At 48.2% G+C, this 24,064-nt stretch overlaps 1 protein-coding gene across 4 annotated transcripts; it reads left to right on the plus strand.

The window, feature by feature from the left end:
- The first annotated feature begins 2,162 nt into the window (after positions 1-2,162).
- On the plus strand, positions 2,163-20,082 carry LOC140420449 (uncharacterized). 4 transcript variants are annotated; one of them, XM_072504458.1, is made up of 2 exons: positions 2,163-4,676; positions 10,116-20,082. In XM_072504458.1, exon 2 carries the CDS (start codon positions 10,431-10,433, stop codon positions 11,334-11,336), a length of 906 nt encoding a protein of 301 aa, XP_072360559.1. In that variant the 5' UTR covers positions 2,163-4,676; positions 10,116-10,430; the 3' UTR covers positions 11,337-20,082. The 4 variants fall into 4 exon arrangements, with proteins under 4 accessions (XP_072360559.1, XP_072360556.1, XP_072360557.1 ...); XM_072504455.1 differs by lacking the exon at positions 2,163-4,676 and adding an exon at positions 4,732-5,109; XM_072504456.1 differs by lacking the exon at positions 2,163-4,676 and adding an exon at positions 4,732-4,902.
- The last annotated feature ends 3,982 nt before the right edge of the window (positions 20,083-24,064 follow it).

The following is a 24,064-nucleotide window of genomic DNA, read 5'->3' on the forward strand; positions in this document are numbered from 1 at the left end:
ATCATCAGGAACCCATCCAGCCCCGGGGACTTCCCTACCTGCATCGCCCCCATACCATCCAATATCTCCCTCAGCCCTGCCTGCATCACCCCCATACCATCCATCACCTCCCTCAGCCCTGCCTGCATCGCCCCCATACCATCCATCACCTCCCTCAGCCCTGCCTGCATCGCCCCCATACCATCCATCACCTCCCTCAGCCCTGCCTGCATCGCCCCCATACCATCCATCACCTCCCTCAGCCCTGCCTGCATCACCCCCATACCATCCATCACCTCCCTCAGCCCTGCCTGCATCGCCCCCATACCATCCATCACCTCCCTCAGCCCTGCCTGCACCACCCCCACACCATCCACCACCTCCCCCAGCCCTGCCTGCATCACCCCCACACCATCCATCACCTCCCTCAGCCCTGCCTGCATCACCCCCACACCATCCATCACCTCCCTCAGCCCTGCCTGCATCACCCCCACACCATCCATCACCACCCTCAGCCCTGCCTACATCACCCCCATACCATACATCACCTCCCTCAGCCCTGCCTGCATCGCCCCCATACCATTCATCACCTCCCTCAGCCCTGCCTGCATCGCCCCCACACCATCCATCACCTCCCTCAGCCCTGCCTGCATCGCCCCCATACCATCCATCACCTCCCTCAGCCCAATTGGGGCCCCCATCCCTGAACCAGCCCCTCCTCCACTTTGGGAAACTCGAAACCATCCAGGAACCGCCGCATCCCCTCCTCTCCAGTTGGGGGCTCCGACTCATAGAGCCTCCTCTCAAAAGCCTCAAACACCCCATTCACCACCTGATCCTTATCATCCCTCACTCTACCAATCTCCCTCACCGCCTACCGCTTTCTCAGCTGATGGGCCAACATCCTGCTCTCCTTTTCCCCGTAATCATACACTGCCCCTCTGGCTCTCCGCAATGGTCCCATTGCCTTCCCCGTGGAAACTAGCCCAAACTCCAACTGCAGCCTCTGCCTCTCCTTCAACAGACCTGCCTCCGGTGCCTCCGAATATCTCCTGTCCACCCGCAAAATCTCATCCACCAGCCTTGCCCTCTCCTCCCGCTCCATTTTCTCCCTGTGCGCCTGAATTGATACAAACTCCCCCCTGACTACGGCCTTAAGTGCCTCCCACAGCATGGTGGCTGTGACCTTCCCCGTGTCTTTCAGCTCCACGTAGCCCCAAATAGCAGCCCTCACCCCAGTCAATCCGGTGTATACCCAGTGCACATGGGAGAAGTATAAAACCTCCGTCGCTCTCGGCCTCCAAAACCTCCAGAGGTCCCCCCTCCCCTCCCCTCCCTCCCTCCATAAACCCCCTCGGCCCACCACCCCCCCTCCCGGATTGTCTACAATACTCCCCACCTCGAACACAAACCTCTTATTAACCAATACTGCCACCCCTCTCGTCTTCATATCCAGACCCGAATGGAACATCTGCTCCACCCACTCTTTCCTCAGTCTTGTCTGGTCCAAAGTTTCAGGTGCGTCTCCTGCAAAAAAAGCCACGTCCGCCTTCAGACTGCTCAAACGCATGGACACACGCGACCGTTTAACCGGCCCATTCAACCCCCTCACGTTCCACATGACCAGGAAAGTCGGGAGGCTCCCCGCCCCCTTCCGATCAACCATATTCCTTTTTTGGGCCAGTCCCCAGCCCATATCACGTGCCCCTCCAGGCCGTCGGATGTCACCGCCATCGATTCCTTCCCAACTGCAGCAAACCAACCACACCCATGGCAGCAACACTCCACCCTCCCCCCCCCCCCAAAATAAAACACCGTCCCCCCCTTCCCACGCCATCCCCCTACTTCACTCCTATTAACTGGTCTGCCCAGCTAGCATGGCAGCCCCCGCCCAAAGCCTCCAACCACCCTGACTCCCTCCAATTCCCCTCCCCCCCGACCATCTCACCTGTCGACCCCTAAAGAGCAACAAAATCACTGCCTTCCTGCCAAGACCTGCCCCAGAATACCCACCCCCAGACACTTCAGAAACCACTCACAACTCCTCCAAAGTTCAATGTCCTCGCATTCCTCTCAGTCCATAGCCTCTCATAAATTCTATCTCCTCCTCTGGCATGTCGAAATAAAGCTCTCGTTCTTGGAAAGTCACCCACAGGTGGGCCAGGTATAATACACCAAACTTCACCCCCTTTTCAAAGACGGCAGCCTTAATCCGATTAAACCCGGCCTTCCCCTTCCCCAACTCCGCGTTCAGGTCCTGGTGCACCCGCAGCTCAGTCCCTTGCCAGGTACATTTTCTGGTCTGCCTCACCCATTAAAGGATCTTTTCCTTGACCAGAAAGCGGTGCAACTGTACCAGCATTGCCCTCGGTGGCACGACTGCCTGTGGCCCCGTCCTTATGGCCTGTGCACTCGGTCCACCACCAGAGGCCATTCGAAGGCCCTATCCCCCATCATGTTCTCCAGAATCCTTGTCACACACAAAGCGGCCTCCGCACCTTCAATGCCTTCAGGTATTCCTTAAATTTGCTGGCTGGAGTGATTCTTCAGATCCTCCACTTTCTCCCTCATCCTCTTCAAACTCTCCAGCATCACTCCCACTTCTGCCATCAACGAGGCCAACTGCTCCTCGTGCTTCCCCCACCGCCGTCTCCACTTTCTGGATTGCCTGGCCCTGGGACTTCAGCCTTTGTTTAACTCGCTCGATCCCAGATCTCAGCGATTCTACCACATTGGCCAGGTCTTCCAGGGCCTCTTTCCTCTGTTATAGGAACTTGTTCAGAAATTCTACCAACTGCTCCGTCGACCGCTGGGCAGGCAAATGCCTCCCTTGTCCTCAACCATCTTTTCCTGTGGCACACCACATAGACTCTCCTGCTCCCACTGCTCTTTCTTTTTTGCACCAGTCCTTGTCCACAGAGCCATCCACCAACCACACCAGAGGAGTATTACCTTCCCTGGGCACTCCTGTACCTATTGCCTTCAAATAACAAGCCCTTCTGGCAGAAAAAGACCACACAAAAAAATGTCTTGAGTGGGAACCACCAAATGTGTGACCACTCACTCCATGGTCACCACCGGATGCCCCTGGTTGGAGATTCTAAACCTAAGGGCCATAGTCTAAAAATGAGGGCGAGACCGTTCAAGAGAGATGTTGGGAAGAACTTCTTCACTCAAAGAGTTGTAGAAGTTTTGAACTCTCTCCCACAAACTTCATTTGAAGTTAGATCAGTTGTTAATTTTAAATGAGATAGATAAATTTTTGTAAATCAAAGATATTAACGGATATGGGCCAAAGGCAGGTATATAGAGTTAGGTCACAGATTAGCCATGATCACATTGAATAACGGGACAGGCTCCAAGGGCTGAATGGCCTACTCCAGTTCCTATGTTCCTAAAAGTTGTAAATCTCCATCCCACACACTCTCCCTCCATTCTCACTCTGCTATTTTTAATATTCACCCTCCCAATTTTCCTGAAGGTGCTGATTCAGGCTGTTTGCCAGATCCATGCTCATTGCTTTATAATAGTAATAATCTTTATTGTCACAAGTAGGCTTACATTAACATTGCAATGAAATAACTGTGAAAATCCCTGAGTAGCCACATTCCGGCGCCTGTTCGGGTAGACAGAGAGAGAATTCAGAATGTCCAAATTACTGACACGCTGATTTAGCACAGTGGGCTAAAGAGCTGGCTTGTCAAGCAGAATAAGGCCAGCAGCGCAGGTTCAATTCCCATACCAGCCTCTCTGAACAGGTGCTGGAACGTAGCGACTAGGGGCTTTTCACAGTAACTTCATTTGAAGTCTACTTGTGACAAGAAGCAATTTTCATTACACCTAACAGCATGTCTTTCAGGACTTGTGGGAGGAAACCGGAACACCTGGAGGAACCCCACGGAGACACAGGGAGAACGTGCAGACTCTGTACAGCCAGTGACGCAAGTGGGAATCAAACCTGGGACTCTGGAGCTGTGAAGCAACAGTGCTAATTACTATGCTATCATGCGCTTCAAGACAGAACAAATAGGAGCTGCATTTGGCCCATCAAGCCTGCTGAACCATTCGATGAGATAATTGGTCCCTCTACCTCAGCATCATTTCCCCAGGTTCTAACCCTACAGGAGGCCAATGGATCTGCAGCTCATTCCCTCAGGCCTGACCCGAGTACAATCTACCTGGATGAGGGAGGCAGAGCTACAACCATAACCCAGGGGCCTTTGTGACATAAACACATCAGCCCAAGTGTGGGTCGGGGACAGGAGACCTTTCAAGCGACCGCCGGGCCAAGCACATTGGAACCACCCAGAGGTTCGGCCCAAAAGCCTGGTCCCACTGTCTGTGCGGCGTCTGCACGTTCTCCCCATGTCAAGTTGAGGGAGCAAAGGATGTCAATGTCTTTCAGAGAGAGAGAGAGAGAGAGACCTGGGCCAACCTTTCCAGAGTCTGGAAACGCCCTGGATTCACTTCCTTTCCCTTCAGTTGCTGTAAGTCACCAAATGAAGGTGAGAATGAGAAAAGAAATGGAAAGGGGGAGAAAATAAAGTGTTTTACTCACAGATGTTGGAGACAGGAGGACGTTTCTATTGCGTGAAGCTCAATCATCATTTACACAAAGCCCGCGCGCTGATTGGCTGGAGGGCCAAAGTTCTTCCGGGCCTCCAATTCCTTTCATTGGTCAATACGTCAGCCGGAAGGTCAGGGGGTGGGCTCTCCGCCGCACATGCGCAGTCCCGGCCGGGGGGGGGGGGAAGGGGAAGGTCACTGACTGGGTTGTTCTCCCGTCAGACCCGCAGCACCGACCGGCGACACCGAGCAGTGAGTCCCGAGGCTCTCGGCAGCTTGACCAGGCTGCACGGAAAGAGCTGAAGCGGCTCCCTGTCGGAAGGGAAGCCGCGCACCTCCCGCCAGACACCCGCAAATGTCAATATTTTTATTACTTTTGTTTTCATCATTTTTCAAACAATGAAAGCAGCAGAAAAACTGGCGGGAAATGGGCCCCGAGAACAAGAGATATTGCCGCAGAAATACAACCAGACATTGAGAATTCATTCAGAACAGGATATCTGAGGGAGCACAGCCTCCAGGTCAAATGTCAGCAATTCAACAACCAGTCAACATGTTCACACAGTGAGTGGGGAAAGAGGGTTAGATTCTATAAAAACAGGAGGATAACAATGCAGCTCACACATCCCAAAGTATTAAGACCATAAGACATAGGAGCGGAAGTAAGGCCATTCGGCCCATCGAGCCCACTCCACCATTCAATCATGGCTGATTTCAACTCCATTTACCCGCTCTCTCTCCATAGCCCTTAATTCCTCGAGAAATCAAGAATTTAACAACTTCTGTCTTAAAGACACTCAACGTCCCAGCCTCCATCGCCCTCTATGGCAATGAATTCCACAGACCCACCATTCTCTGGCTGAAGAAATTTCTCCTCATCTGTTCTAAAGTGACTCCCTTTTATTCTAAGGCTGTGCCCCCGGGTCCTAGTCTCCCCTGCTAATGGAAACAACTTCCCGATGTCCACCCTATCTAAGCCATTCATTATCTTGTAAGTTTCTATTAGATCTCCCCTCAACCTCCTAAACTCCAATGCATATAATCCCAGGATCCTCAGACGTTCATCGTATGTTAGGCCTACCATTCCTGGGATCATCCGTGTGAATCTCCGCTGGACCCGCTCCAGTGCCAGTATGTCCTTCCTGAGGTGTGGGGCCCAAAATTGCTCACAGTATTCTAAATGGGGCCTAACTAATGCTTTATAGAGCTTCAGAAGTACATCCCTGCTTTTATATTCCAAGCCTCTTGAGATAAATGACAACATTGCATTTGCTTTCTTAATTACGGACTCAACCTGCAAGTTTGCCTTTAGAGAATCCTGGACTAGGACTCCCAAGTCCCTTTGCACTTCAGCATTATGAATTTTGTCACCGTTTAGAAAATAGTCCATGCCTCTATTCTTTTTTCCAAAGTGCAAGACCTCGCACTTGCCCACGTTGAATTTCATCAGCCATTTCTTGGACCACTCTCCTAAACTGTCTAAATCTTTCTGCAGCCTCCCCACCTCCTCCATACTACCTGCTCCTCCACATATCTTTGTATCATAGGCAAACTTAGCCAGAATGCCCCCAGTCCCGTCATCTAGGTCGTTAATATATTGGCAATCTGACTAACAACATAGTCAACTTGAAATGGATAAATTTAATTCGCTCATGGAAAGCCCAGGAGGAGCAAGCCAATGAAATTGAAACAACTGAATTTGAGGTTGGGGTCTCATACGTTACAGAATGGAGAGGGCAAATTTTTAAAACATAAGACAGAATCTGTACAAAATCAACTGGGAGCAGCCACTTGTCGAAAAATCTACATTAGAGCAGTGGGATTCATTCAAAAAGGAAATAGGGAGCACACATGGCGGAACAGTAGCACAGCGCTTTGCTTCACAGTTCCAGGGTCCCAGGTTTGATTCCCGACTTGGGTCACTGTCTGTGTGGAGTCTGCACGTTCTCCCCGTGTCTGCGTGGGTTTCCTCCCACAGTCAAAAGATGTGCAGGTTAGGTGGATTGGCCATGCTAAATTGCCCTTAGTGTCCAAATAGGTTAGGTGGGGTTACGGGGATAGGGTTGAGGTGTGGGCCTCAGTGGGGTGCTCTTTCCAAGGGCTGGTGTAGACTCGATGGGCCAAATGGCCTCCTCCTACTCTGTAAATTCTATGATTCTATGTTCCCATGATAGTGAAGGGTGGGAGCAATAAGTCCAGGGAACCCTGGATGTCAAGGGATATCCAGGGTTGGATAAGGAATTAAAGACGAGTCTTATCACAGATACCGAGGGCTCAAAGCATAAGTCTCAGAGAAACATAGAAAGTGTAAAGGATTACTTTAGAAAGGAATTAGGAGAGCAAAGAGGGAGCATGGAAAAGCACTGACGGGTAGAATAAAGGAAAATCCAACAATGTTTTATATTTGGGGCAGGAGGTTGGCCAGGATAGGATGTGTGCATGGAACTGGAAGATACAGGTGAGGTTTCAAATGAGCACTTTGCATCTGTGTTCACTACAGAGAAGGATGATGTAGGTATAGAAATCACAGAGGCACATTGTGATTTGCTTGAACAACTTAACATTGAGAGGAAGAAGGTATGAACAGTTTTACCAGGTCTGAAAGCGAATAAATCCCCAGGGCCAAGTGAGATGTATTCCAGGCTGCTGTGGAAGGCAAGGAAGGAGAGGCTCTGACAATTTTCAAATCTTCTCTGGCCACAGGAGGGGTGGCCGGGGGACTGGAAGACAGCTAATGTGGTGCCATTATTCAAGAAAGCAAATAGGAACAAACCAGGAAATTACAAGCCAGTGAGTATCTTCACTGCCAGGGAAACTACTGGAAAACATTCTGAGGGACAGAATTAATCTCCACTTGGAGAGGCAAAGATTAAAAAAGGGAGAGCATGTCTTACAAATTTGATTGACTTTTTTGAGGAAGTGACTAGGCTGTAGATGTGGATAGTGCATTGATGTAGTCGACATGGAGTTTAGTAAGGCTTTTCACAAACTCTGACATGGGAGGCTGATGCAGAAGGTAAGAGCCCAGGGGATTCAGGGCAATTTGGCAAATTGGATCCCAAACTGGCTCAGTCGTAGGAGGCAGAGGGTGATGTTTGAAGGTTGTTTTTGTGCCTGGAAGCCTGTGCCCAGCGGTGTTCTGCAGGGATCAGTGCTGGGTCACTTGTTGTTTGTAGTACACATTAATGATCTGGATGTGAATGTAGGGGATATAATTAGGAAGTTCACAGCTGACACAAAAATTTGTGGTGTGGTAAATGGTGAGGAACAAGGCCTTAGATTACAGGACAATATAGATGGGCTTGCTAGATGGGCAGAAGAGGGGGCAGCAGGGTGGTGCAGTGGTTAGCACTGCCATCTCCCGGCACCGAGGACCCAGAAACTATCCCGGACACATTCCAGAAATTCACTCCCTTTCTGATAGGTGCTTGTCTGCCTCTCCCAATCTGTGTGTCAGTTATAATCCCCCATTAATACTACTCTACCTTTGCTACACACTTGCTTCATTTCTGCCTTTATACAATCTAGCACCTCAGAACTGCCACCAGGGGGTCGATACACAACACCCATTACAGTTTGAGATTGTTTTCTTCCTCAGTTCCACCCCTGTTGTCTCCACTGGATGCTTTCCCCTCACTGTTTCCTCCCTCACCATTGAGGTGATAGTATTTCTGATCAGTAAGGCTGATCCACCCCCTCTGCCATATTCTCTGTAAACTTTATAACCGGTATATTTAGTTCCCAGTCCTGTCCCAGCCAAGTCTCTGTAATAGCGACAACATCATAATCTTCAACTTGCATTTGCGCCTGCAGCTCGTCTAGTTTATTCCTTACACTCCGTGCATTTGTCTATAGAACCTTAATCGGGCTGTTCCCCCTGACCGCTCCCTCAGCACTGCTTCTTTGTTATTTGCTTCTTTGTTATTTGCTTGTTTGTTATTTGCTTGTTTGTTATTTGCTTGTTTGTTACTTTTCACTTTTGTTTTAACCAGTATACTACTTGTAGTTTTGTCATTAGCTGCAGTTCCTGACGTTAGGTTCCTGACTACCTCTCTATTTATCCTTTCCATGAGGACACTGGTCCCAGATCGGTTCAGGTGGAGACCGTCCCAACGGTGCAGATCCCCCCTGTAATGGAACCCTTCTTTCCCACACCACTCCTTTAGCCACGTGTTTACTTCCCTAATTTTCTCATCTCTATGCCAATTTGCACGTGGCTCGGGGAATAATCCAGAGATAATCCAGGGGACCTGTTCTTTAATTTTGTTCCTCGTTCCTGATATTCCCAAACAGGTCCTCTTTCCGAGTCTTGCCAATGTTGTTTGTCCCAATGTGGACCACAACAACTGGATCCTCCCCCTCCCTCTCCAATATCCTTTCAAGCCAGTTAGAGATGCCCCTCACCCTGGCACCGGGCAGGCAACATACCAAGTGGGACTCTCGGTCCTGCTTCCAAAGGATGTTATCAGTTCCCCTAATTATAGAATCCCCGACAACTAACTACCACCCCCCCCCCCCCCCCCCCCCCCCCTGCTTGAATGGCCTCCTATACCAGCGTGCAGTGGTCAGCCAGCTCATCCTTCCGACAGTCACTGCTCCGATACCCTGCCCCTCCGAGTCCGCTCCCTGGAGACTCGGCTGTGAATCCCCGAGATAAGGTTTCTGTACTCGCAGCTCCGAAACTCCGTCCCTCCGAGTCCACTCCCTGGAGACTAGGTATGGGGAATAGGTGTATAAGGCTCTGGTCAGACCCCATTTGAAGTATTGTGAGCAGTTTAGGGACCCGTATCTAAGGAAGGATGTGCTGACCTTGGAAAGGGTCCAGAGGAGGTTCACAAGAAGGATCCCTGGAATGAAGAGCTTGTCGTATGAGGAACGGTTGAGGACTCTGGATCTGTATACATTGGAGTTTAGAAGGATGAGGGGGAATCTTATTGAAACTCACAGGACACTGCGGGGCCTGGATAGAGTGGACGTGGAGAGGGTGTTTCCACTTGTAAGAAAAACTAGAACAAGGGATTGTTCTAAAATTAGACAATCTCAGTCTCAAGGAACGATCCTTTAAAACAGTGGTACGTTTCTGGAACATACCTCTTCATTCACCTGAGGAAGGAGCAGCGCTCCGAAAGCTAGTGACATCGAAACAAACCTGTTGGACTTTAACCTGGTGATGTAAGACTTCTTACTGTACTTTAAAACAGATGAGGAGGAATTTCTTCAGCCAGTGGGTGGTGAATCAGTGGAACTCTTTGCCGCAGAGGGCTGTGGAGGCCAAATCACTGAGTGTCTTTAAGAAAGAGGTAGCTAGGTTCTTGATTAATAAGGGGGTTAAGGGTTATGGGCAGAAGGCAGGAGAATGGGGATGAGAAAAGTATCAGCCATGATAGAATGGTGGAGCAGAGTCGATTGGCCGAGTGCCCTAATTCTGCTTCTATGTCTTATGGTCTTGTGGTATTGGAGCCGAGGTATTGGAGAATGAGAGAACAAAGAATGGTCCAAAGAAATTAGAATTATCTGTTCTGAATTTCTATCCTGGACTGAGTGTTGACTTTTGTAAACTCCTTTTACAGATATTACAAAAGGAGGAATTCATCAAAGATCTCAATTGTCACGTCTCGGTCTTACAGAGTCACTCGATACCTTGGGATCTGAATATCATCGGCCTTTGAATCTAGAAGGAGAATTGTTTACCCGATCTGTCGGCATCAAAACATTTTAAACATCAGTGTGACTGGAAAAGCACCGAGACACACGCACCCGAGTGAGAGTGTTCCAGAGCACTGACTGTGGAAAGAGCTTTAACCAGTTACACAGCCTGAAAAAAACATCACACCATTCACAGCGGTGAGAGACCATACACGTGTTCTGTGTGTGGACGAGACTTCATGTCCAACATGGAGAGACACGAGGAGATGCAAAACATGAGGAAACCGTGGAAATGTGGGGACTGTGGGAAGGAATACGGATTCCCATCTCGGCTGGAGAGTCATCGACGCTTTCACACTGGGGAGAGGCCGTTCACCTGCTCTGTGTGTGGGAAAGGATTTACTCAGTTCTCCAACCTGAAGAAACACCAGCCAGTTCACACTGGGGAGAGGCCATTCTCCTGCGCTCAATGTGGGAAAGCATTCACTCAGTTATCCAGCCTGAAGTCACACCAGCGGTTTCACACTGGGGAGAGGCCGTTCACCTGCTCTCAGTGTGGGAAGGGATTCCGTCAGTTATCCAGCCTGAAGTCACACCAGCGAGTTCACACTGGGGAGAGGCCGTTCACCTGCTTTCAGTGTGGGAAGGAATTTCCTTGCTTATCCACCCTGAAGAGACACCAGCGAGTTCACAGTGGGGAGAAGCCTTTTAGATGCTCTCAATGTGGGAAAGCATTCACTCAGTTATCCAGCCTGAAGACACACCAGCGAGTTCACACAGGGGAGAGGCCATTCATCTGCTCCCAGTGTGGGAAGGGATTCAGTGATTCATCCTCCCTGTGGGCACATAAGCGAGTTCACACTGGGGAGAGGCCGTTCACCTGCCCTCAGTGTGGGAAGGGATTCCCTCGGTTACCGGACCTGAAGAAACACCAGCGAATTCACACTGGGGACAAGCCATTCACCTGCTCTCAGTGTGGGAAGGGATTCACTCAGTTATCCAGCCTGCTGAGACACCAGCAAATTCACACTGGGGAGAGGCCGTTCACCTGCTCCCAGTGTGGGAAGGGATTCAGTGATTCATCGAACCTGCGGGGACACCAGCGAGTTCACAATGGGGAGAAGGCAATCACGTGTTCTGAGTAGGGGAAGGTAATTAGTGATCCATCCCACCTGCAGAGACGCCGGCGAGTTCATGCTGGGTAGAGTCCGTTCACCTCTCAGTGTGGGAAGGGATTACATGATTCATTGCACCTGTTGAGACACCAACAAGTTCCCAGTTAATTACAGGGTTGGATTCTGCTGTTAATGTTTCTGCTCTCAATTACATCCAGGACTGCATTTTGTTCATTCTAACTGTTGGTCAATGGGGAGGGTCGCAGGTTTCTTTCTGTTGGACTTGGCAGTCTCACGGCTTTGTCTCCAGTGGGCTGATGCTCTGCGAGCCTTGTTGCGACTACCTTGTTTTAAATTTCACAAGGATCACAGAGTGAAGGGGTGTTTGGAAGTTAGAAGATATTTAGTTTGCATTTCTGTTTGGATGCCCCCCAAGTCCTGCCACATTGCCATGAAGATGGGCCCTGGTGGTTACATGTTTTTTCTGTTTAATTTCTCTGGGTGTTTCTCACAGAAGAAAACTATCAGGGTATGGGGGGGGCAAGTTGTCTGAGGTGGGCTGGGAAACCACATTAAATGGTATGATTGGAGACTGGCAATAGCTAATATTTAAGCAATTGTTATTTATCTACAGGGCGTCAGTTAGCTCAGTTGGCTGTATGATTGATTCATGATAGCAGGGGTACAGCTGTCGTACTGGCTGAGGTTATCCATGAAGGGTCCACCTTCGCAACATTGCCCCTCGCCTGAGGTGTGGTTACCCTCAGGTTAAATCACCAGTTATCTCGCACTCTCTCTCAAAAGGGAGATCAGCCTGTGGTCCTCTGGGACTTTAGCAACTCTCATTTCACATATCTACACCAAATATAGATTCCTTCAGGGAACAAAAATCCAACAGAAAAAGTGATGCAAACGTGTCTAACAAGAAAAGTTAAAGATTCCATTAGATCAAAGGAAGAGACTCATAAAGTGGCCAAAATAGTAGTAAGCCTGAGGACTGGGAACTTGGTTTAGAATTCAGCAAAGGAAGACCAAGAAACTGATAAAGCGAAAGTAGAATATGAGAGCAAACTGAAGATAAACATAAAAACCGACTGGAAAAGCTCCGATAGGAATGTGAAAAGGAAATGATTCGCAAAGACCAATGTGGGTCCATTCCAGACAGAGACAGGAGAGTTTATAATGGGGAATAAGGAAATGGCAGAGAAACTAAACAATGTGTCTGTCTTCACAGTCAGATACAGAAATTGTCCCCAAAACACTGGAGAACCAAGGATGTAGTGAGCAGGAGGAACTGAAAAAGATTAATAATTGTGAAAAAGTAGTTCTGAAGAAATTAAGAGGTTGAAAGTTATAAATCCCCAAAAGCTGATGCTCTACATCACAGAGTGTTGAAAGAGGCGGCTGTAGAGATGGTGGATACATTGGTGATCATCTTTCAAAATTCTATAGATTCTGGAATGCAGATTGGAAGGTGGTAAATGTAACCCCACTATTTAAGGAGGGAGAGAGAAAATGAGGAACCACAGACCCATTAGCCTGACATCAGAAGGTGGGAAAATGCCACAATCTATTAATGGCGCGGCAACGTGGCACAGTGATTAGCACTGTTGCTTCACAGCACCAGGGTCCCAGGTTCAATTCCGGGCTTGGGTCACTGTCTGTGCAGAGTCTGCACGTTCTCCCCTGTGTCTGCGTGGGTTTCCTCCGGGTGCTCCGGATTCTCCCACAAGTCCTGAAAGACGTGTTGTTAGGTGAATTGGACATTCTGAATCCTTCCTCTGTGTACTCGAACAGGCTGGAATGTGGCGACTCGGAAATTTTCACAGTAACATCATTGCAGAGTTAATGTAAGCCTATTTGTAACAATAATAAAGATTATTATTATTAAAGGATGTGATAGAATATGAATTAGGAGCAGGAGTAGGCCACTCGGCCCCTCGAGCCTGCTCCACCATTCAATAGGTTCATGGCTGATCTGATTGTAACTTCAACTCCACATTCCTGCCGACCCTCCGATAACCTCTCACCCCCTTGCTTATCAAGAATCTCTCCAGCTCTGCCTTCCAAATATTTAAAGACTGCTTCCACTGCCCTTTGAGGAAGAGAGTTGCAAACACTCGCGACCCTCTGAGAGAAATGGGCAAGTTATTACTTTTAAAGTGACTCCAATTTCTAGATTCTCCCACAAGAGAGTATTTCGAGTATTGAAAGTCAAAGAGATCTAGGAGTACAGGTCCACAGGTCATTGAAAGGGGCAACACAGGTGGAGAAGGTAGTCAAGAAGGCATACGGCATGCTTGCCTTCATTGGCCGGGGCATTGAGAATAAGAATTGGCAAGTCATGTTGCAGCTGTATAGAACCTTAGTTAGGCCACACTTGGAGTATAGTGTTCAATTCTGGTCGCCACACTACCAGAAGGATGTGGAGGCTTTGGAGAGGGTGCAGAAGAGATTTACCAGAATGTTGCCTGGTATGGAGGGCATAAGCTATGAGGAGCGATTGAATAAACTCGGTTTGTTCTCTCTGGAACGAAGGAGGTTGAGGGGCGACCTGATAGAGGTATACAAAATTATGAGGGGCATAGACAGAGTGGATAGTCAGAGGCTTTTCCCCAGGGTAGAGGGGTCAATTACTAGGGGGCATAGGTTTAAGGTGAGAGGGGCAAGGTTTAGAGTAGATGTACGAGGCAAGTTTTTTACGCAGAGGGTAGTGGGTGCCTGGAACTCGTTACCGGAGGAGGTAGTGGAAGCAGGGACGATAGGGACATTTAAGGGGCATCTTGACAAATATATGAATAGGATGGGAATAGAAGGATACGGACCCAGGAAGTGTAGAAGATTGTAGTTTAGTCGGGCAGTATGGTCGGCGCGGGCTTGGAGGGCCGAAGGGCCTGTTCCTGTGCTGTACATTTCTTTGTTCTTTGTTTGTTTGTTAAGAGGAAATTCATAAGACCATAAGACATAGGAGCAGAATTAGGCCACTCGGCCCTTCGAGTCTGCTCCGCCATTCAATCATGGCTGATACTTTTCTCATCCCCATTCTCCTGCTTTCCCCCCATAACCCCTGATCCCCTTATTAATCAAGAACTGATCTATCTCTGTCTTAAAGATACTCAGTGATTTGGCCTCCACAGCTTTCGGCAGCAAAGAGTTCCACAGATTCACCACCCTCTGGCTGAAGAAATTCCTCCTCATCTCTGTTTTAAAGGATTGTCCCTTTAGTCTGAGATGATGTCCTCTGGTTCTAGTTTTTCCTACAAGTGGAAACATCCTCTCCACGTCCACTCTATCCAGGTCACACAGTACCCTGTAAGTTTCAATAAGATCTCCCCTCATCCTTCTAAACTCCAACGAGTACAGACCCAGAGTCCTCAACCGTTCATCATACGACAAGCTCTTCATTCCAGGGATCATTCTTGTGAACCTCCTCTGGACCCTTTCCAAGGCCAGCACATCCTTCCTTAGATACAGGGCCCAAAACTGCTCACAATACTCCACATGGGGTCTGACCAGAGCTTTATATAGCCTTAGGAGTACATCCCTGGTCTTGTATTCTAGCCCTCTCGACATAAATGCTAACATTGCACAAACTGCCGACTGAACCTGCATGTTAACTTCAAGAGAATCTTGAGCAAGGACTCCCAAGTCCCTTTGTGCTTCTGATTTCCTGAGCATTTCCCCATTTAGAAAATAGTCTATGCCTCCATTTTTCCTTCCAAAGTGCATCACCTCACAATTTTCCACATTGCATTCCATCTGCCACTTATTTGCCCACTCTCCTAGCCTGTCCAAGTCCTTCTGCAGCCGCCCTGCTTCCTCAATACTACCTGTCCCTCTCCTGATCTTTGTATCATCTGCAAACTTAGCAACATGCCTTAAGTTCCTTCTTCCAGATCATTAATGTATTTGGGAAAAGTTGAGGTCCCAGAACTGACCCCTGAGGCACAGCACTAGTCACCGCCTGTCATCATGAAAAAGACCCTTTTATCCCCACTCTCTGCCTTCTGCCAGTCAGGCAATCCTCTATCCATGCCACGATCTTACCCTGAACCCAATTGGCTCTTAGCTTATTTAACAGTTTCCTTTGTGGCACCTTGTTGAAGACCTTATGGAAATCTAAATAAATCACATCCATTGGTTCTACTTTGTCTAAATTCCTTGTTACCTAATCAAAGAACTCTTAACAGATTTGTCAGACATGACCTCCCCTTGACAAAGCCGTGCTGACTCAGTCCTATTTTAACTTGCACTTCCAAGTGCTTCGCGATCTCATCTTTAATAATGGATTCTAAAATCTTACCAATGACCGAAGTCAGGCTAACTAACCCATAATTTCCCGTCTTCTGCCTCCCTCCCTGTCAAGGCCCCTCATGATTTTATAGGGTTCAATCGAGTCACCTAAACTCGATCGGACACAAGCCCAGCCTGTCCACCATTCCTCATAAGACCAGTCTCCAATTCCAGGAATGAGTCCAGTAAACCTTCTCTGAACTGCTTCCAACACATTTACATAACTCCTTAAATGAGAGCAATACTGTACACAGTGCTCCAGATGTGCTCTCACCAATGTCCTGTATAACTGAAGCATAACGTCCCTACTTTTGTATTAAATTCCCCTCACAATAAATAATAACATTCTATTAGCTTTCCTAATTATTTGCTGTACCTGTATACTCGCCTTTTGTGATTCATGCTCCTGGACACCCAGATCCCTCTGGATCTCAGAGCTCTGCAATTTCTCACTATTTAGATAATAAGCTTTTTTATTCTTCTGGCCAACATGGACAATTTCACATTTTCCTACATTATACTCATATGGCAGATCTTTTCCCCCTCACGTAACGTATCTATATCTCTTTGTAACCTCCTTATGTCCTCTTCACAATTTACTTTCCTATCTATCTTTGTATCATTGGAACATAGGAGCAGGACTTGGCCATTCAGCCCGTCGAGCCTGCTCCACCATTCAATACGATCATGGCTGATCATCCACTTCAATGTCTTTTCCCCCACACTATCCCCATGTCCCTTTGTGTTATTGGGATTTAGAAATCTGTCAGTCTCTGCTTTAAACACACTCAGTGACTGAGCTCCCACAGCCCTCTGGGGTAGAGAATTCCAGAGATTCACAACCCTCTGAGTAAAGAAATGTCTCCTCCGAGACCGATCCAAAGTGGCTTCTCCCTTATTTTGAACTTATGTCCCAGGGTCTAGACTCCCCAACCAGGTGAAACATCTCCTCTGTCTATTCCTTTATGGATTTTGTAAGTTTCAATGAAATCCCCTCTCATTCCTTGAAACTCAAGAGAAAAGAGGCCCAGTTTCCCCAATCTCTCTTCATAGGATAGTCCTGCCAAACCCAGAACAAGTCTGGTGAACCTTTATTACACTCCCTCTCTGGAAATAATATCTTTCCCAAGGTAAGGGCAGTAAAACTGTGCTCAGTTCTCCAGCTGCAGCCTAACCAAGGTTCTGTACAAAGGGTATATTTATCTTTGAAAAACATTTAAGATTACCCAATTCTTTTCCAATTAAGGGGCAATTTAGTGTGGCCAATTCATCCATCCTGCACAGCTTTTTGGGTTGTGGGGGTGAGACCCACGCTGACACGGGGAAAATGTGCAAACTCCACACAGACAATGGCCCGGGGCCAGGATCAAACCCGGGTCCTCGGCGTTGTGAGGCAGCAGTGCAACCACTGCGCCACCGTGCTGCCCTGCAATGGGTATATTATGGTCGGTCTCACGATTTGTGCTTCAAGTGGGCTAATGCCCCTTGAGCCTGGGGGAGCACATTTCCACTGAAATAATCCTCAGAAGCTGATGAAGGACATTTAAGAATAATAAACAGTGTTTCCCCCCACTACAGTTGGATCTAAAATAAATAAGTTTGTTTCTGTTCCATTGAGTCGACAGCACAGGGCCAGACCAGTCGGCTCAATTGGTCTCTGTCAGTATTTATGCTCCACATGAGCCTCCACCCAGCCCTCTTCATCTCCCCCATCAGCATATCCTTCTATTCCTTTCTCCCTCATGTATGTATCTCGTTTTCCCTTCAATGTATTCATGCTGTTCACCTCAAACACACACTGTGGGTTCCACATTCTCACCACTCGCTGGGTAAAGAGTTTCTCGTGAAATCCCTATTGGATTATTGAACCCTGAAAATGAATTGAAAATGTGCTCAGCATTTGTAAAAAAAAAATGGATGAATGGTCAGCGTGGATAGAGATAAATGTGTGTGTCCTGATAGACATTAGAGAGACTTGGTCGAAAGGTAACCAAGGCTGGGTTCTGAATATTGAAGGGTATTTGACATATTGGAACGGTAGGAACCTGGGAAGATGTGACTCAAAGTGGCTCCTGTTAATTAAGGATGGCATTTTAGTACTGAGAGACCACCTGCGCCTGAAGTATTATTGTGTCAAATCGGTTTGTGTCGAGATAAGAGATAGTAATGGTTTTGAATTCTCTTGTGGGAGTAGTAAATGGCCCTCCTAACAGTAATTACACTCTCGGTAGAGTGTATAGGAAAGGATAAATAAGGCTTTAATTAATGGGTGACTTTAATCAAATGTAGATTGGGAGAATCAGATTGGCGAAGACAGCCTGGAACATGGTTAGTAAAGATTTTTGGGGAGAATTTCTTAGAGCAGCTCCTTCTAGAGCTAACCAGGGAACTGTCTATCCAAGACCTCAATGTTCAGTGAGACAGGATTAATCAATAAACACATTGTGATGGAGCATCGAGGTAACAGTGATCATAATATTGTAGGAAAGTCCATGTTTAGTAAAAATAGTTTTGTTTTAGTTATGTTCAGTTATCATTGAAACAAAGTGTATAAATCAGTTCACTCAATATGGTACCGCTCCATGTGAGTCTCAGCCTTCAAGTGAACTCCTCCTTGACTGAAATTATCCACAAAAGCCGATGAAGGACATTTATTTTATCCTGGACAGTAAATAGTGTTTCCCCCCCACTACAGATAGATCTAAAATAAATACATTTGTCTCTCTCTGTTAGGGAATACATGTGATGTTTCTTGTAGTTTAATTGTGTCAATGCTGGAGAAATTATATGTCTTAAATTGTATTCACTTTTTAACTTAAAGCAAAATAGTCACTTTCTTTCAAAGACATTCTGCATTAGTTTTATTATCAGTTCCTGCAATGGTGTGGTAGTTATGTAGTTTCTGTGACTTTTATTTCTTATGAATGTGTAATTTATGAATAGAAAAGGTATTTTGTAATGTGTATCTTGCTACTTGAACTTCACACCAATCACCTTTATGGATTTATTTTCTACGTTCTATAGTAATTGCTGTATTAGTTTAAGTTTGTGAATCTCTTGTACTTTTAGTTATTTGTATTTAAGTAACTTGCTTCAGTCATTGGCAATCACCGAGATATTACACAGCACCCGAGATGTATCATCTCAGCATGTTGGCACAGTGGTTAGCACTGCTACCTCACAGCACCAGAGACCCGGGTTCAATTCCCGCCTTGGGTGATTGTTTGGAGTTTGCACTTTCCCCCCCCTGGTGTGTGTGGGTTTCCTCCGGGTTCTCCAGTTTCCTGCCACAGTTTAAAGGTGTGCAGGTCAGGTGGATTGGCCGTGCTAAATTGCACCTTAATGTCCAATGAAATGTTAGTTAGGTGAGGTTAAGGAGATGGGGCGGGGGAGTGGGCCTAGGTAGGGTGCTCTTTCAGAGGATCAGTGCAGATTTGATGGGCTGAATGGGCTCCGGCACTGTAGGAATTTGATGGTATCAGTTGGGACGATGAGGTGACAAACATCAACCATGAGGAAGTGACACCACACATCCTCTTATTACATGTATGTTGGTACCTTGTGGTGCCTTGTTATCTTAGCGGTAAAGCTATAAAATTAATTAAACAGCAGGGGACAGCAATAAAGAAAAGGATGTTACCACAAGTGACTAAGATCCTGGGTAACCAAATCAGAGGGAATTGACATCAGCAAGGTGACTGAGTTAATGGTAAGTGACATCAGCAAGGTGATTGAGTGAATGGGAAGTGACATCAGCAAGGTGACCAAATTAATGGGGAAGTGACATCAGCAAATTCATAGAATGCCCACAGTGGAGAAGGAGGTTTTTCGGCCCATCGAGTTTGCACCGACCCTTGGAAAGAGCACCCTACTTAAGCCCATGCCTCCACCATGTCCCCATAACCCTACCTAACTTTTTTGGACACTAAGGGGTAATTTAGCATGGCCAATCCACCTAACCTGCACATCTTTGGACTTTGGCAGGAAACTGGAGTACCTGGAGGGAACCCACGCAGACTCTGGGAGAAAATGCGAACTCCACACAGACAGTTATCCGAGGCCGGAATTGATCCCGGGCTCCTGGAGCTGTGAGGTAGCAGTGTTAACCACTGTGCCACCGTGCCGCAGATGACTGCGTTACTGGGAAGTTAGATCAGTAAGGTGACCAACATCCTTCAGAGACCAATCAGACATTGATCGTGCACCATTTAACTCATCAGGGACTAATCATGTGCTGCTTCAGCTAATCAGAACTGCAGGATATAACTGACCATGCGTAAAGAAGCAACTGCTAGAAAGGGTTAATGAGCTACAATTCCCTGGAGCTCGGTGCGCAAGATAGACTTCAGGCAACAGAACAAGAGACAGCACCGCTCACACCCGGAGGTGGAGAGCTGGTGATCCAGAGAGAACAGACTGATCCACTGTCTGTTAAGTATTGTGGTTTGGTTTTGTATTTATTAAAATTAACCTTTTTTGAAAATGTTTTTTATTGAGTTTTTGGAATACAAAACAGATATAAATATGAACAAAGTGTGGAAGTTAAACAAGAGAATATACAAGAAGTAAAATTGGTACTATTTACACTAAGATCGGTTTTGACTATTTACACAAATACATCACAGTTTCCCCTTCTTTTATTCTTACAGCGTTGCCATGGTGACTGTGTTCCCCAACCTTTTGCTCCCCATCGATTTTCCTTTTGCCCTTTTTCCCTTCCTGCCTCCCCCCCCCCCGTGCCGCTTGGTTCCTTTGTTGGGCTTGGCTGAGTACTCTGTTTCTCCCCCCTCCCCGGTCTGGTTGTTAGTATTGTACTCGTCTATGGCCTGTGATGTTTTTGCGCAAAAAGCCTAGTCGGCCTGGAGGGCCGTGTCCAACCTCCATGAGGGGCGTTGGGCACGGCTGTCTCCAACCTCACATCCATATAACGTGGAGCATGATCGGAGATCGCGATCGTGGAGTATCCCGCCCTTACTAGCCCTGGAAGCACCAATTTTCCCACTACAAAGAAGTCGATCCATGAATAGACATTATGTACTTGGGAGAAGAATGAGAACTCCTTCACCCCTGGGTGGCTGAATCGCCATGGGTCCACCTTCCCAATATGCTCCATGATTATGCCGACTTCTTTTGCCAATTTGGAGGTCTTTCCCGTTATGGGGTTCAACATGTCCGTCCGTGGGTCCTGTACACAGTTAAAGTCCCCCTCCCAATGATGAGTCGGTGCGTATCTATGTCGGGTGTTTCCGCCATGGTCTTCTTTATAAAATCCGTGTCATCCCAGTTGTGAGCGTACATGTTGACGAAGACGACTGGTGCCCCATCCAAGACACCGCTAACCAGGACGTAATGTCCCCCTGGGTCTGTAACGGTCCTTGTCACCGTGAACATTGTCCTCTTATTTAGCAAAATGACTACCCCCCCTGGCCCTCGTCCCATAGCAGGAATGGTAGGTCTGTCCCACCCAGTCCTTCCTTAACCGCAGCCGGTCCTTCTCCCTCAGATGTGTCTCTCGGAGGAAGACTACGTCGGCTTTCATGCTTTCCAGGTGGACGGAGACTCTGGATCTTTTCACTGGGCCGTTATGTCCCCCAACATTCCAGGTGACTATTTTGTCCCTCTGCTCCTGTGAGATCAAACATACTTACCTGGTGGTCGGGCCCCTGCGCTCCGGGGTTTCCCTTTTCTAGCGGACATCCAACATGGCCGCCAACTGTGTGTATGCCATGTGGGTGAGCCCCTGCTCTCCAGGGTTTCCCTTTGTCCAGGGACCCTCCAAAGTGGTTGCTTGCAGAGTCATTTTGTTCCAAGTCGCCACATGTGGCCTGTTGCAGCCAGTCTAATGCCTTCCATCTTTCTACACCTATTTCTCCCTTCCGGTGTCTTCTTCTCCTCCACCCCCCCCCCCCCCAACCTTCTCATCTTCTCACCCGCACACACCCATCTCCATTCCGTAGCTAAACCTTCCCCCTCCCTGCTGTTTTCTCCCCTGATTATCCCTCCATGCCAGTTATCTACCCGACCCCATCCCGGGGCCAGGCGCCATTCCCCTTGCGGGAGGCGCACCACAGCCTGTCTCTCCTACATGAATCCCGGTTCTAGCTACCTTGCTAGTGTGGTGCCCCCTCCTGGGAGTTGTTTCACTTCCTCCCATTGCCCGATTTCTGGGCTTCCTGTCCACCATTTCCCTGTGCTTAGCTATACTTAGATCATCCTTCCTTCTCTTGTTGCTCTCGTCTCCAAAACGGGGCAGTGTTCCCCCACGTGAAGGGGTCTCTGTGGCAATGGTCTCCTGTTGGCTGTACAGACTGTAAAAGGGAGAGAGCTTTTTTTTGTTAAAACATTGCTTTATCAAAGTCTCATTCTGCGGGCTCTTCAACGCTGCCCCTGCTGCCATTTCTCCAGTCCATTCTCTGCGACGAACATGCGTCTGCAGGGACCGTGAGAAAGTGTTCCCTGCCTTGATACATGACCCAGAGCTTGGCTGGGTCCAGCATTCCGAATCCTACGCCGTTTCTGTACAGCGCAGCCTTCACTGTGTTAAATTCGGCCCAATGCTTGGCCAGGTCAGCCCCAATGTCCTGGTAGATCCGGATCTTGTGACCTTCCCGGCTGCAGTTTGTGGACTGCCTGGCCCAGCATAGGATTCTTTCCCGGTCCTGGTACCAGTGCATCTTGCCGATTATCGCCCTCGGCTGTTCCCAGGTTTGCGCTTTGGTCGGAGCGATCGGTGCGCTCTGTCGATTTCAGGTGGGTTGGGGAAGCTGTCCCTTCCCACCAGGTTACCCAGCATTTGGGCCACATAGTCTGTGGGGTTCTGACCTTCGCTCCTCTCCGGTAGGCTCACGATTCGTAGTTTCTGCCGCCTCGACCGGTTCTCCTGATCCTCAACCTTTCCTCTCAGGTTGCCTTGTATCGCGACCAGCCTTGCTACCTCCTTTTCCAGGGCGATGATCCGGTCGCTCTGGTCCGTTGTGGCTCTTTCCAGATCTTTAATCGTTGCCTCCTGGGCCTCCAGTCGCTTTTCGGCTTTGTCCAGGGCCACCTGCATGTTCGCCAGAGCTTCACCGCAGTTTGTATGTCCGATTTCATCTCTTCTTGGTATTCCCTCAACTCACTTGAGAGGAATATCCTCCATCCATCCCCTGGTGAGAGGGGGCTTTTCGTGCGGTGGGTCGGTTCCTCTCACTCTGGCGGGTTCCGAGGTTCACCGCCTCGTGCGCTGGTCGGCTCAGCCGATTGTTGTTTGTCCCGGCTTTTCCCACTCCTGGTCTCCACTCAGCCTCTGGACTGGCTGTTGTTCAGCATCTTTCCTTCTTCCTTCATTTTGTAATGGTGTGGGGCTGATTTGTATCGTTTGCAGGCGTTTTTCGAGGAAAAAGAGTCTATTTTTCAGGTTCGCGGGAGGAGAGCCACCTGATGTGTGACTTCTTAGCAAACCCCCAAAACCAGAAGGCCCCTCGCCTTCTCTCTGTTCTCGTACTGGACCCTACTTGCCCTCCGTAGCTGCCGCACCGCTTTTCTCGTCATCAACCTATCAAAGTGCCCCTGCAGTTTCTTCCTCACCGCCAGCAACTCCTTAGTGGCCCCCCTCCCCGGTATCTCCTGCCCACCAGCACTGAGTGCTGAATTTGGTGCTTTTTGAGTGCGATAGTGAGAGTTTGGTGACCGAGGGAGTATAAGGCTTCATTTTTATCTAAAGTTTTTATCTTTCTTTTATTTAGTTAATTAACTTAAAAGTTGCTGTTTGGTTTCGAAGAAGGTGAATTTTCAATCAGCTTTAAACAGGCTTCTACTTGTAGGCACTTGCAGCTGGAGCTTGTTAATTAGTTAATTGGATTAGGCCAGTTTTTCAGAGGCTAGATTCACAGTATAAAAGTGATCCCCTACAGTGCAGACTTTGTTTGCACTGAGTGCTGAATTTGGTGCTTTTTGAGTGCGATAGTATGAGTTTGGTGACCGAGGGAGTGCTGAATTTGGTGCATTTTGAGTGCTATAGTAAGAGTTTGGTGACCGAGGGAGTGCTGAATTTGGTGCTTTTTGAGTGCGATAGTGAGAGTTTGGTGACCGAGGGAGTGCTGAATTTGGTTCATTTTGAGTGCTATAGTAAGAGTTTGGTGACCGAGGGAGTTAGGTGAGGAGGGAGTACAGTGCTCCTTTCATTTTGTTTCCGACATTTCCGCAAAGAGTGCGAAGAGAGCCAGGAGTTTACAGGAAGTGTAGCTGACTGGGAGCAGAGTCGGAGGGCGGAGATCTAGTTAGTCCACATGGCAGCTATATTCTGTAAGGTAAGAGGGGATGGAGGCTAGGCCAGTTACATGCTCCTCCTGTAGGATGTGGGTGGTGAGGGATACCACCGGTGTCCCCACTGACTATACCTGCGGGAAGTGCACCCAACTTCAGCTCCTCAAAGACCGTGTTAGGGAACTGGAGCTGAAGCTGGATGAACTTCGGATCATCCGGGA

Source organism: Scyliorhinus torazame, chromosome 5, assembly GCF_047496885.1.
Source record: "Scyliorhinus torazame isolate Kashiwa2021f chromosome 5, sScyTor2.1, whole genome shotgun sequence".
Lineage (NCBI taxonomy): Eukaryota > Metazoa > Chordata > Chondrichthyes > Carcharhiniformes > Scyliorhinidae > Scyliorhinus > Scyliorhinus torazame.